The 12,071-nt window shown below is 40.8% G+C and overlaps 1 protein-coding gene across 1 annotated transcript in view; it reads right to left on the bottom strand.

The window, feature by feature from the left end:
- opcml (opioid binding protein/cell adhesion molecule-like) overlaps positions 1-11,734 on the bottom strand; it is a 424,175-nt gene extending 412,441 nt beyond the window's left edge. Inside the window, exon 1 of the mRNA XM_020485716.2 lies at positions 11,450-11,734. Coding sequence (XP_020341305.1) covers positions 11,450-11,510 — 61 coding nt within the window. The 5' untranslated portion in view covers positions 11,511-11,734. The remainder of the gene's footprint in view (positions 1-11,449) is intronic.
- Positions 11,735-12,071: the final 337 nt, after the last annotated feature.

Below are 12,071 nucleotides of genomic sequence, written 5' to 3'. Positions count from 1 at the left end.
TTATACTTGCGAACTATTGTTTGTACAGATGAACGTGGTACCTTCAGGCGTTTGGAAATTGTTCCCAAGGATGGACCAGACTTGTGGAGGTCTACAATTTATTTTCTGAGGCCTTGGCTGATTTCTTTTGATTTTCCCATGAGGTCAAGCAAAGAGGCACTGAGTTTGAAGGTAGGCCTTGAATTACATCCACAGGTACAACTCCAATTGACTCAAATGATGTCAATTAGCCCATCAGAAGCTTCCATGACATCATTTTCTGGAATTTTCCAAGCTGTTTAAAGGCGCTGTCAACTTAGTGTTTGTAAACTTCTGACCCACTGGAATTGTGATACAGTGAATTATAAGTGAAATAATCAGTCTAAACAATTGTTGGAAAAACGACTTGTGTCATGCACAAAGTAGATGTCCTAACCAACTTGCCAAAACAATAGTTTGTTAACAAGAAAATTGTGGAGTGGTTGAAAAATGAATTTTAATGATTTCAAACTAAGTGTATGTAAACTTCTGACTTCAACTGTGGACTATTTTACACTGTGCGATTGAGACAAGGATGAATACTATGAACATGTATCTTCCTGTGTCAAACACATTTCTGAGTAAACACACACCTGGGAATTCCACACCTTGTCTTTTGAAATTCTTAATTAGATGTTTCTGTACATTTGAGACAATGTTATTTCAAGGCTCATTATCTTACAAATAACAGAGAGCAAAATATTGTACTCCAATTTCACGGAGCAACAATAATGAATTGCGTTGAGTATGCAACATTGATGAGAACGCTTTGTAAATCCACCTGCAAGTCTATAGCATTATTTTACGGAAATTAACAAGAGAAAGATTAACAAGATTTAATAGGATCATATTCATCTTCCCTCTCATACATTTAATGAAAAGCTTCCTGCAAGGACCATATAGACAGCTGGAGTACAAAACAATATAATATATCATAGTTATATGGTGCTTGACCGGTCACATGCTCCCCACGGTGAGTACGGGGAGTCAGCTCTGGTTCACTCCCCTCAACTTTCGCCGCCCGCTCCATCTGTCCCAATATTCCTCCTCGGTCTCTGACTCACCCCTCAGCGTCGCCGACCACTCCGTGTGCCCCCCCACACACTTTTTCCCCCGGGCTGTCTCTCGGGCTTCCGTCGTGGCCGCGGTTGTTGTTCCCTCCGCCTGCTTCCATGGCAGGCTTCTGTCTCTTGCCATAATCTCGTCCCACATCCAGGATGTCCTCCACTCCAGGCTTTCCTCCTGGGCACACTGCTTGGTCCGTTATTGTTGGGATCTTCTGTCACGATCGTCATAATAACTGGACCAAAGCGCAACGTGATCTGGGTTCCACATCTTTTGTGGAACCCAAAAGAGCAAAACCCAAAAAAGCAAAACAAAACAATAAACGTGACGAAAATGCAGTGCTCACATGCACTACACAAAAACAAGATTCCACAAAGCACAAAGGGGAAAATGGCTGCCTAAATATGATCCCCAATCAGAGACAATGATAAACAGCTGCCTCTGATTGGGAACCATACTAGGCCAACATAGAAATAGAATTACCTAGATGACCCACCCTAGTCACACCCCGACCTAACCAACATGGAGAATAAAAAGTTGTCTATGGTCAGGGCGTGACATAAACAAATAATAATAGATTTGAGATTCTTCAAAGTAGCCACCATATGCCTTGATGACAGCTTTGCACACTCTTGCATTCTCTCAACCAGCTTCATGAGGTATTCACCTGGAATGCATTTCAATTAACAGGTGTGCCTTGTTAAAAGGGTGTTATACAGAAGTTAGCCCTATTTGGTAAAATACCAAGTCCATATTATGGCAAATAAGCAAAGAGAAACAACAGTCCATCATTACTTTAAGACATGAAGGTCAGTCAATCTGGAAAATTTCAATAACTTTTAAAGGTTTCTTCTAGAGCAGTGGCAAAAACCATCAAGCACCATGATGAAATTGGCTCTCGTGAAGACAGCTGCTGCAGAGAAAAAGTTTGTTAGCGTTACCAGCCTCAGAAATTGCAGTCCAAATAAATGTAACAGAGTTTATGTAACAGACACATCTCAACAGCAAATGTTCAGAGGAGACTGCATGAATCAGCCCTTCATGGTCGAATTGCTGCAAAGAAACCACTACTAAAGGACACCAATAATAAGAAGAGACTTGCTTGGGCCAAGAAACACGAGCAATGGACACTAGACCGGTGGAAATCTGTCCTTTGGACTTATGAGTCCAAATTTCAGATTTTTGGTTCCAACAGTGTCTTTGTGAGGCGCATAGTAGGTCAACGGATGATCTCCACATGTGTGGTTCCCACCATGAAAGAGGAGGTGTGATGGTGTGGGAGTGCTTTGCTGGTGACACTGTCAGTGATTTATTTAGAATTCAAGGCACACTTAACCAGCATGGATACCACAGCAATACTCCATCCCATCTGTTTTTCAACAGGACAATGACGCAACACACCTCCAGGCTGTGTAAGGGCTATTTAACCAAGAAGGAGAGTGATGGAGTGCTGTATCAAATGACCTGGCCTCCACAAATCACCTGACCTCAACCCAATTGAGATGGTTTGGGATGAGTTGGACTGCAGAATGAAGGAAAAGCAGTTAACAAGTGATCAGCATATGTGGGAACTCCTTTAACCTGTTATGGCTGCAATCCCCCTATCGGGATAAATGTCATCAACAACCGCTGAATAGCATAGTGCTACATACAGTAAATATTACTATTAATATTTATATTCATGAAATCACAAGTGCAATATAGGAAAACACAGTTTAGCCTTTTGTTAATCCACCTGTCGTCTCAGATTTTGAAATTATGCTTTACAGCGAAAGCAATCCAAGCGTTTGTGTAAATTTATCGATTGCACGATAAAACATTAAGTACACTTAGCATCAGGTAGCTCGGTCACGAAAATCAGAAAAGCAATCAAATTAATCATTTACCTTTGATGATCTTCGGATGTTTTCACTCACGAGACTCCCAGTTACACAACAACTGTTCCGTTTGTTCCATAAAGATGATTTTTATATCCAAAATACCTCCGTGTGTTTGTCGCGTTATGTTCAGAAATCCACAGGAAAAAGCGGTCACGACAACGCAGACGAAAATTCCAAATAGTTTCCATTATGTCCACGTTTTTTATAATCAATCCTCAGGTTGTTTTTAAAATATATAATCGATAATACATCAACCGCAAATGTCTTTCACAGTAGTAGAGGGAAAGGAACTGGCTGTCCAAATTCTGTTGCGTAAGCAAAACTCATGTGACCACTTGACGCGATGTTATCGTTCTGGCTCATTTTTTAAAATAAAAGCCTGAAACTATGTCTGAAGACTGTTGACACCTTGAGGAAGGGATAGGGAAAGGAATCTGGTTCATATCCCTTTAAATCTAGCAAAGGGAGGCTATGGAACATGGAGTTTTCAAAATAGAAGCCACTTCCTGTTTTGATTTTCCTTAGGGTTTCGCCTGCAATATCAGTTCTGTTATACTCACAGACAATATTTTGACAGTTTGAAACTTTAGAGTGTTTTCTATCCAATACTAATAATAATATGTATATATTAGCAACTGAGACTGATGAGCTGGCCGTTTACAATGGACACCTTTTCATCCAAGCTACTCAATACTGCCCCTGCAGCCATATGAAGTTAAGACTATTGGAAAGCATTCCAGGTGAAGCTGGTTGAATGAGTAGGTGTCCAAACATTTGACTGGTACTGTATATATTAAAAACACTTACATTTTCTCCTCTCCTTCACTCCTGACTAGAGGTTGACCGATTAATCGGGATGGCCGATTAATTAGGGCCGATTTCAAGTTTTCATAACAATCGGTAATCGTCATTTTTGTACACGGATCATGGCTGATTACATTGCACTTCACGAGGAGACTGCATGGCAGGCTGACTTCCTGTTATGCGGGTGCCGCAAGGAGCCAAGGTAAGGTGCTAGCTAGAATTAAACTTATCTTATAAAAAACAATCAATCTTAACATAATCACTAGTCAACTGCACATGGTTAATGATATTACTAGTTTATCTAGCTTGTCCTGTGTTGCATATATTCAATGAGGTGCCTGTTAATTTATCATTGAATCACAACCTACTTCGCCAAACGGGTGATTTAACAAGCGCATTCATGAAAAAAAGCACTGTCGTTGCACCAATGTGTACCTAACCATAAGCATCAATGCCTTTCTTAAAATCAATACGCAAGTATATATTTTTAAACCTGTATATTTAGTTAATATTGCCTGTTAACATGAATTTATTTTAACTAGGGAAATTTTGTCACTTCTCTTGCGTTCTGTGCAAGCAGTATCAGGGTATATGCAGCAGTTTGGGCTGCCAGGCTCGTTGCGAACAGTGTGAAGACCATTTCTTCCTAACCCAGAAGGTAATTACATTTGCCAGAATTGTACATAATTATGACATAACATTGAAGGTTGTGCAATGTAACAGCAATGTTTAGACGTAGGGATGCCACCTGTTAGATAAAATACGGAACGGTCCGTATTTCACCGAAAGAATAAACATTTTATTGTTGAAATTATAATTTCCGGATTTGACCATATTAATGACCTAAGGCTCGTATTTCTGTGTGTTATTATATTATAGTTAAGTCTATGATTTGATAGAGCAGTCTGACTGAGCTATGGTGGGCAGCAGCAGGCTCGTAAGCATTTATTCAAACAGCACTTTCCTGCATTTGCCAGCAGCTCTTCGAAATGCTTCAAGCATTGTGCTGTTTATGGCTTCAAGCCTATCAACTCCTGAGATTAGGCTGGCAATACTAAAGTGCCTATTAGAACATCCAATAGTCAATATTAGTCAAAAATGAAATACAAATGGTATAGAGAGAAATAGTTATATAATAACTACAACCTAAAACTTCTTAGCTGCGAATATTGAAGACTGAAGTTAATAGGAACCACCAGCTATCACATGTTCTGATCAAGGAACTTGATTACATGGCACATATTGCACCTTTACACTTTGTTTTTGCATTATTTAAACCAAATTGAACATGTTTCATTATTTATTTGAGACTTGATTTTATTGATGTATTATATTAAGTTAAAATAAGTGTTCATTCAGTATTGTTGTAATTGTCATTATTACAAATATACGTATATAACAAAATATCGTCCGATTAATCGGTATCGGCTTTTTTGGGTCCTCCACTAATCGGTATCAGTATCGGCGTTTAAAAATCTTAATCGGTCGCCCTCTACTCCTGACTGCATGTGATGCTGCGTGTTTCTTAGGCAAGGAGCAACAAAGTTTCCTCACGTTGTAGAGTCATTGTTACAGCAGAAACGGACTCAACCGCACGAATGCCCAGCTGTCCTGCATTCAGTCAGCTGGTTGTTCTACACAAAAAAACCTGGTTATGACAGTTATTTTATTTTCATGATGGTCTTCATCCATACCCGTCGGTTATACGGTAACTGTGCCAGCCCTAAAAGAGAAGCAATATAAATCAATGCAAAATTATATACAGTTGTATAGAATATTATTGATTGAGGGCAAAAAGACCTTACCAGAGACAGAGAGTCCTTCATAGGGCTGTGAATTGCTATTGCGCTTGCATTGTTTATGAAGCTGGTTGATTTTATTAAGTTTGACAAGGACATGACCTGCTCTGGGCTGTGGCAGAGAAAGTGCACTAATAGGAATGATACTGTATGAACAGATCACACATATTTAGTTTGATCAGTGGTTCTACCAAAGTATGACCATACTGTATACATTTATGAATACATAATAGGGGTCCAGTAGTTGAAATCATGCTGAATGAGTAGTTGAATTCATGTTCATCACAGATATTTAAATATATACAGTTGAAGTCAGAGGTTTACATACACTTAGGTTGGAGTAATTAAAACTTGTTATTCAATCACTCCACAAATTTCTTGTTAATAAACTATAGTTTTGGCAAGTCGGTTAGGACGTCTACTTTGTGCATGACACAAGTAATTTTTCCTACAATTGTTAACAGACAGATTATTTCACTTATAATTCACTGTATCACAATTCCAGTGGGTCAGAAGTGTACATACACTATGTTGACGGTGCCTTTAAACAGCTTGGAAAATTCCAGAAAATGATGTCATTGTATAAGGAGCATCTGATAGGCTAATTGACATCATTTGAGTCAATTGGAGGTATACCAGTGGATGCATTTCAAGGCCTACCTTCCAACTCAGTGCCTCTTTACTTGTTCATCATGGGAAAATCAAAAGAAACCAGCCAAGACCTCAGAAAATAAATTGTAGACCTCCACAAGTCTGGTTAATCCTTGGGAGCAATTTCCACTCCTGAAGGTACCATGTTCATCTGTACAAACAATAGTTCGCAAGTATAAACACCATGGGACGTCGCAGCTGTCATACCGCTCAGGAAGGAGACGTGTTCTGTCTCCTAGAGATGAACGTACTTTGGTGGGAAAAGTGCAAATCAATCGCAGAACAACAGCAAAGTACCTTGTGAAGATGCTGGATGAAACAGGTACAAAATTATATATATCCACAGTAAAACAAGTCCTATATTGACATAACCTGAAAGACTGCTCAGCAAGGAAGAAGCCACTGCTCCAAAACCACCATAAAAAAGCCAGACTACGGTTTGCAACTGCACATGGGGACAAAGATCGTACTTTTTGGAGAAATGTCCTCTGGTCTGATGAAACAAAAATAGAACGGTTGGACATAATGACCATCGTTATGTTTGGGGGGAAAAGGGGGAGGCTTGCAAGCAAAAGAACACCATCCCAACTGTGAAGCACCGGGGTGGAAGCATCATGATGTGGGGGTGCTTTGCTGCAGGAGGGACTGGTGACCTTCACAAAATGGATGGCATCATGAGGCAGGAAAATTATGTGGATATATTGAAGCAACATCTCAAGACATCAGTCAGGAAGTTAAAGCTTGGTTGCAAATGGGGCTTCCAAATGGACAATGACCCCAAGCTTCCAAAGTTGTGACAAAATGGCTTAAGGACAGTAAAGTCAAGGTATTGAAGTGGCCATCACACATCCCTGACCTCAAACCTATAGAAAATTTGTTGGCAGAACTGAAAAAGTGTGTGCAGGCAAGTAGGCCTACAAACCTGACTCGGTTACACCAGCTTAGTCAGGAGGAATGGGCCAAAATTTACCCAACTTATTGTGGGAAGCTTGTGGAAGGCTACATAAAACATTTGACACAATTTAAAGGCAATGCTACCAAATATTAATTCAGTGTATGTAAACTTCTGACCCACTAGGAATGTGATGAAAGAAATAAAAGCTGAAATAAATTATTCTCTCTAATATTATTTCAACATTTCACATTTTTTTAATAAATGGTGATCCTAACTGACCTAAAACAGGGTATTTTTACTAAGATTAAATGTCAGGAAAAAAATTTAAACAGATTTGTGAGAATCTGAGTTTAAATGTACTTGGCTAAGGTGTATGTAAACTTCAGACTTCAACTGCATCTATATACTACATGAGGGACTATGGGTGAGTGGACACCATTTTCTACATTGAAGAATAATATTGAAGACATCACCAATAGGAAATAACACATCTGGAATTACGTATGGAATCATGATCGTGGACCACAAGAAGAGGAGGGCCAAACAGGCCCCCATTAATATCGACGGGGCTGTAGTGGAGCGGGTCGAGAGTTTCAAGTTCCATGCTGTCCATATCACCAACAAACTATCATGGTCCAAACATACCAAGTTAGTCGTGAAGAGGGCACGACAAAACCTTTTCCCCCTCAGGAGACTGAAAATATTTGGCATGGGCCCCAGATCCTCAAAAGGTTCTACAGCTGCACCATTGAGGGCATCCTGACCGGTTGCATCACCGCCTGGTATGGCAACTGCTCGGCATCTGACCATAAGGCGCTACAGAGGGTAGTGGGAACGGCCCAGTACATCACTGGGGCCAAGCTTCCTGCCATCCAGGTCCTATACAATAGGCGGTGTCAGAGGAAAGCCCATAAAATTGTCAGAGACTCCAGTCTACCGCACGGCAAACGCACGGCAAGCGCACGGCAAGCTACCGCACGGCAAGCGGTACCGGAGCACCAAGTCTAGGACCAAAAGGCTCCTCAACAGCTTCTACCCCCAAGCCATAAGACTGCTGAACGAATAATGAAATCTCCATAAACCAAAAAAAGTGTTAAACAAATCAATATATGATGATAGCTTTGCACACTCTTGGCATTCTCTCAACCAGCTTCAACAGTCTTGAAGGAGTTCCCACATATGCTGAGCACTTTTTGGCTGATTTTCCTTCACTCTGCAGTCCAACTCAACCCAAACCATCTCAACTGGGTTGATGTCGGGTGATTGTGAAGGCCAGGTCTTCTGATGCAGCACTACATCACTCTGCTTCTTGGACAAATAGTCCTTAGCCAGGTGCCAGGTGTGTTGGGTCATTGTCCTGTTGAAAAACAAATGATAGTCCTACTAAGCGCAATCCAGCAATGCACCCCCATACCATCACATCTCTTCAACCATGCTTCACGATGGGAACCACACTTGCGGAGATCATCCATTCACCTACTCTGTGTCTCACAAAGACATGACGGTTGGAACTAAAAATCTCAAATTTGGATTCATCAGACCAAAGGACAGATTTTCACCGGTCTAATGAACATTGCTCATGTTTCTTGGCCAGAGCAAGTCTCTTCTTATTATTGGTAGCCTATAGTAGTGGTTTCTTTGCAGCAATTTGACAATGAAGGCCTGATTCACGCAGTCTCCTCTGAACAGTTGATGTTGAGAGGTGTCTGTTACTTGAACTCTATGAAGCATTTATTCGGACTGCAATTTCTGAGGCTGGTAAGTCTAATGAACTTATCCTCTGCAGCAGAGGTAACTCTGGGTCTTCCTTTCCTCATGAGAGCCAGTTTCATCATAGTGCTTGATGGTTTTTGTGACTGCACTTGAAGATACTTTCAAATTAAAATTTTCCAGACTGACTGACCTTCATGTCTTAAAGTAATGATGGACTGTCTTTTCTCTTTGCTTATTTGAGCTGTTCTTGACATAATAATATGGACTTTTACCAAATAGGGCTATCTTCTGTATACCACCCCTTCCTTGTCACAACACAACTGATTGGCTCAAACGCATTAAGGAAAGAAATTCCACAAATTAACAAGTTACCTCATGAAACTGGTTGAGAGAATGCCAAGAGTTGCAAAGCTGTCATCAAGAAAAAGGGTGGCTACTTTGAAGAATCTCAAATATAACATTTGTTTAACTCTTTTTTTGGTTAGTGCATGATTCCCTATGTGTTATTTCATAGATTTGATGGCTTCAGTATTATTCTAAAATGTAGAACATAGCACAAATAACAAAAAATCCTTGAATGTATAGATCTGCTCAAACTTTGACTGGTACTGTATGTAAAATGTGTTTGTAGTTTGAAGGTTAACATCCAAAAATGAATAAGCATCATTGCAGGGGCATATAAATAATCCAACAAATTGCCTAGAGTACTATCGAAATGGACCCTTCAATAGCACAACACCAGATGCCCACATGGGGTTCTGGTTGACATCTCATTTGAGTGACAGCACCTCCTACACAGCAGTGTTCTCCTGATGTCATCGCCCAGGGGGGCGCAGTGCCCCCTATAGGTCCTGTGATGCCACCGTGGAACAGATGGAGTGTTAGTCATGCGGGATTGCTAGTGACTCTCACTCTCGGGGGGTAGGGACCACCAGAAAACATCTGCATTACTACCGGCCCTGTCTATGCTGAGTCTTCACCCAGTGCAAGCTTTCTCAATAAGCGTAATTCAAAGTCCACAGATGCAGTGAAGTGATAGTCTGGCATCCCATAGTGACATAGCTAAATGGCTCTGAGACCACCATCCATGGGGGACGCACAGTCCATATGCGCCCCTCCTCAAATTTTCAACAAACGCGGCTCCACATACTCGTCTCCTATTAATGTTTATGTGTTGATGTCTGGAGAAATTGCTTGAGAATTCCAAAAGTAAGCTATGAAAACCAACGTCCAATATTGTAGAACACTGCTGTTGGTACACATACACATTTTGGACTCTGATAGATGCTTTAGTCTCTTACATCACCTCGGAGTTAGTTAGCTCACTTTTGAGTGCTAGATAGACTCCTACTGACAAACAATGCTAATGAACTTGGAGTGAGCAGTGAGGTCACCCCCAATACAGTATTGGTGCCATTGTTCTATGAATAAACATTGATACACCCCTGCATTGTAACCGTTTCAGCTTGTGCATTGACTTTTCAGAAGGGAGTTTGTGTGCACAGGCATAGGATCTTAATTTGTCCAGTGTTAGTGCAGGTTTTCAGTAAATGTATGTATGTAAATCATGAAGCTCATCTGAGGTGCAGGAAAATTGTCAGCAACAAAAGAGTGATTCAATTAAGATCATGCATTTGTATGTTTATGATTGCATGAAGAAGTAGGTACAATGAGGCATATGAGGCTAGTTTTGATAATGTAATATACAACATAGGGCTAATCCTGAAAGATATTACCTGCAAAACTTTCAGAAATTAGGAATTTTACTTAAGTAATATATCAATACCAGAAGTAAATCCCCCCCATTTGTAATACTAGACACGCTTCCCCTGAACATCAATGAAACACACTCTGTCTCCGTTGATTAACATGTCAAAGTCCCTCACAGACGCTGCATTTCTAGCTGCGACAGAAACCAATTATCCAGACCTTGAAGTCATGGATTGAAAAGTGTTGCCGTTACCTTGGAGAATATAGGCAGCTCCTTTGACATGGTCCCAGAAATATCAATATTAATTTTATTGGCTCGGATCAAAACGGCATATGACAGTTAAGTATTTGAGGCGGCAGTTCATATGACAGACGTATAATTCAACCGAAAACCTAGATCCAACTGAAGCATCATCACAAAAACCTCAAAAGACAGTACAGTACATCTCTCTTAGCATTCCTAATACATGCAACATGTAATCTGCATATCACTGGTATTCTGCATTATATGCTGTTTCCAATGCAAGCTTTTCTTCGCATCAATTTCTGTCAACATCAAAACCCAATAGAAGTACGTTTTGGCAACCCTGTGGGAGCTTGGGAGACAACTGAGCAAGGATCACATTGAACTAAGACCAAAGCGTCTGGACCGACTTTCCTCCACTGTGTTTCACCTGAATATTTTTCAACAGCTTTGACAGACCACTTCTCAGGAGAGAACAGTGACAGACCACTTCTCAGGAGAGAGAAAGAGAGAGCGAGGGGGAGAGAGAAAGGCAGTGTGTGAAAGGCAGTGTGTGATTGTCAAATGTAGCTCACCCGGTAAAACTCTGTTGCTACAGTGCATCACTTCGTAACAACAATACAACAGCCAGCTAGCGGGAGATGGAGCAAAAGAGATGGAGAAGTCTTACCTGGGAACACGAGCAGCGCAAACACCCACGGCAGGATGAGGAGATACATGGAATTATACATTATTCTAATTTAATCAGTTGACACCGATGGACACTTATGTTTCTTCACTCTCTTCTGTATTATTGTTTTTCTTTCAACAGGAATGCAGTCAACAGTGCTGTTTTGCTCTCCTTCACAATTCTCGAATGTTTCAGCTTTTCCTTCGACTGGTGTTCTCTATGCTGAAGGTTATTTAAATCCAGTGCAGGTTGTGGCAGCATGCAGCAACCCGACTCCTCATTCAGTATTCACACACATACGCAGGGACCAATGCTCTGAAAGCCAAGGGAGAGGGGTGGTCCAACTCTGCTCCACTCTCATTGGTCAAGGCTTTTGGCTGTCAGTCAGACCCAGCCATTGCTCTACACTTGTACTATTGGAACATGAGAAGTTCCACATACTTGGACTGATATCAAGGTTGGAACATCTGGAAGTAATCAGCCTCGATGCCAAAACGTAACGTTATGACTATAACTACTATTCCCTGGAGATGGGAAATTAGGTACAACATGCTTTCTTGACTTTGGTTGAAGGATCACACCAGACAAGGCCAATAAAATTCGAACTAGGCTTGAAGCCCTT

The sequence above is a fragment of the Oncorhynchus kisutch genome, linkage group LG6, assembly GCF_002021735.2.
Source record: "Oncorhynchus kisutch isolate 150728-3 linkage group LG6, Okis_V2, whole genome shotgun sequence".
Taxonomy (NCBI): domain Eukaryota; kingdom Metazoa; phylum Chordata; class Actinopteri; order Salmoniformes; family Salmonidae; genus Oncorhynchus; species Oncorhynchus kisutch.
The sequence above is the reverse complement of the archived record's forward strand: the minus strand, read 5'-3'. Positions and strand labels throughout refer to the sequence as shown.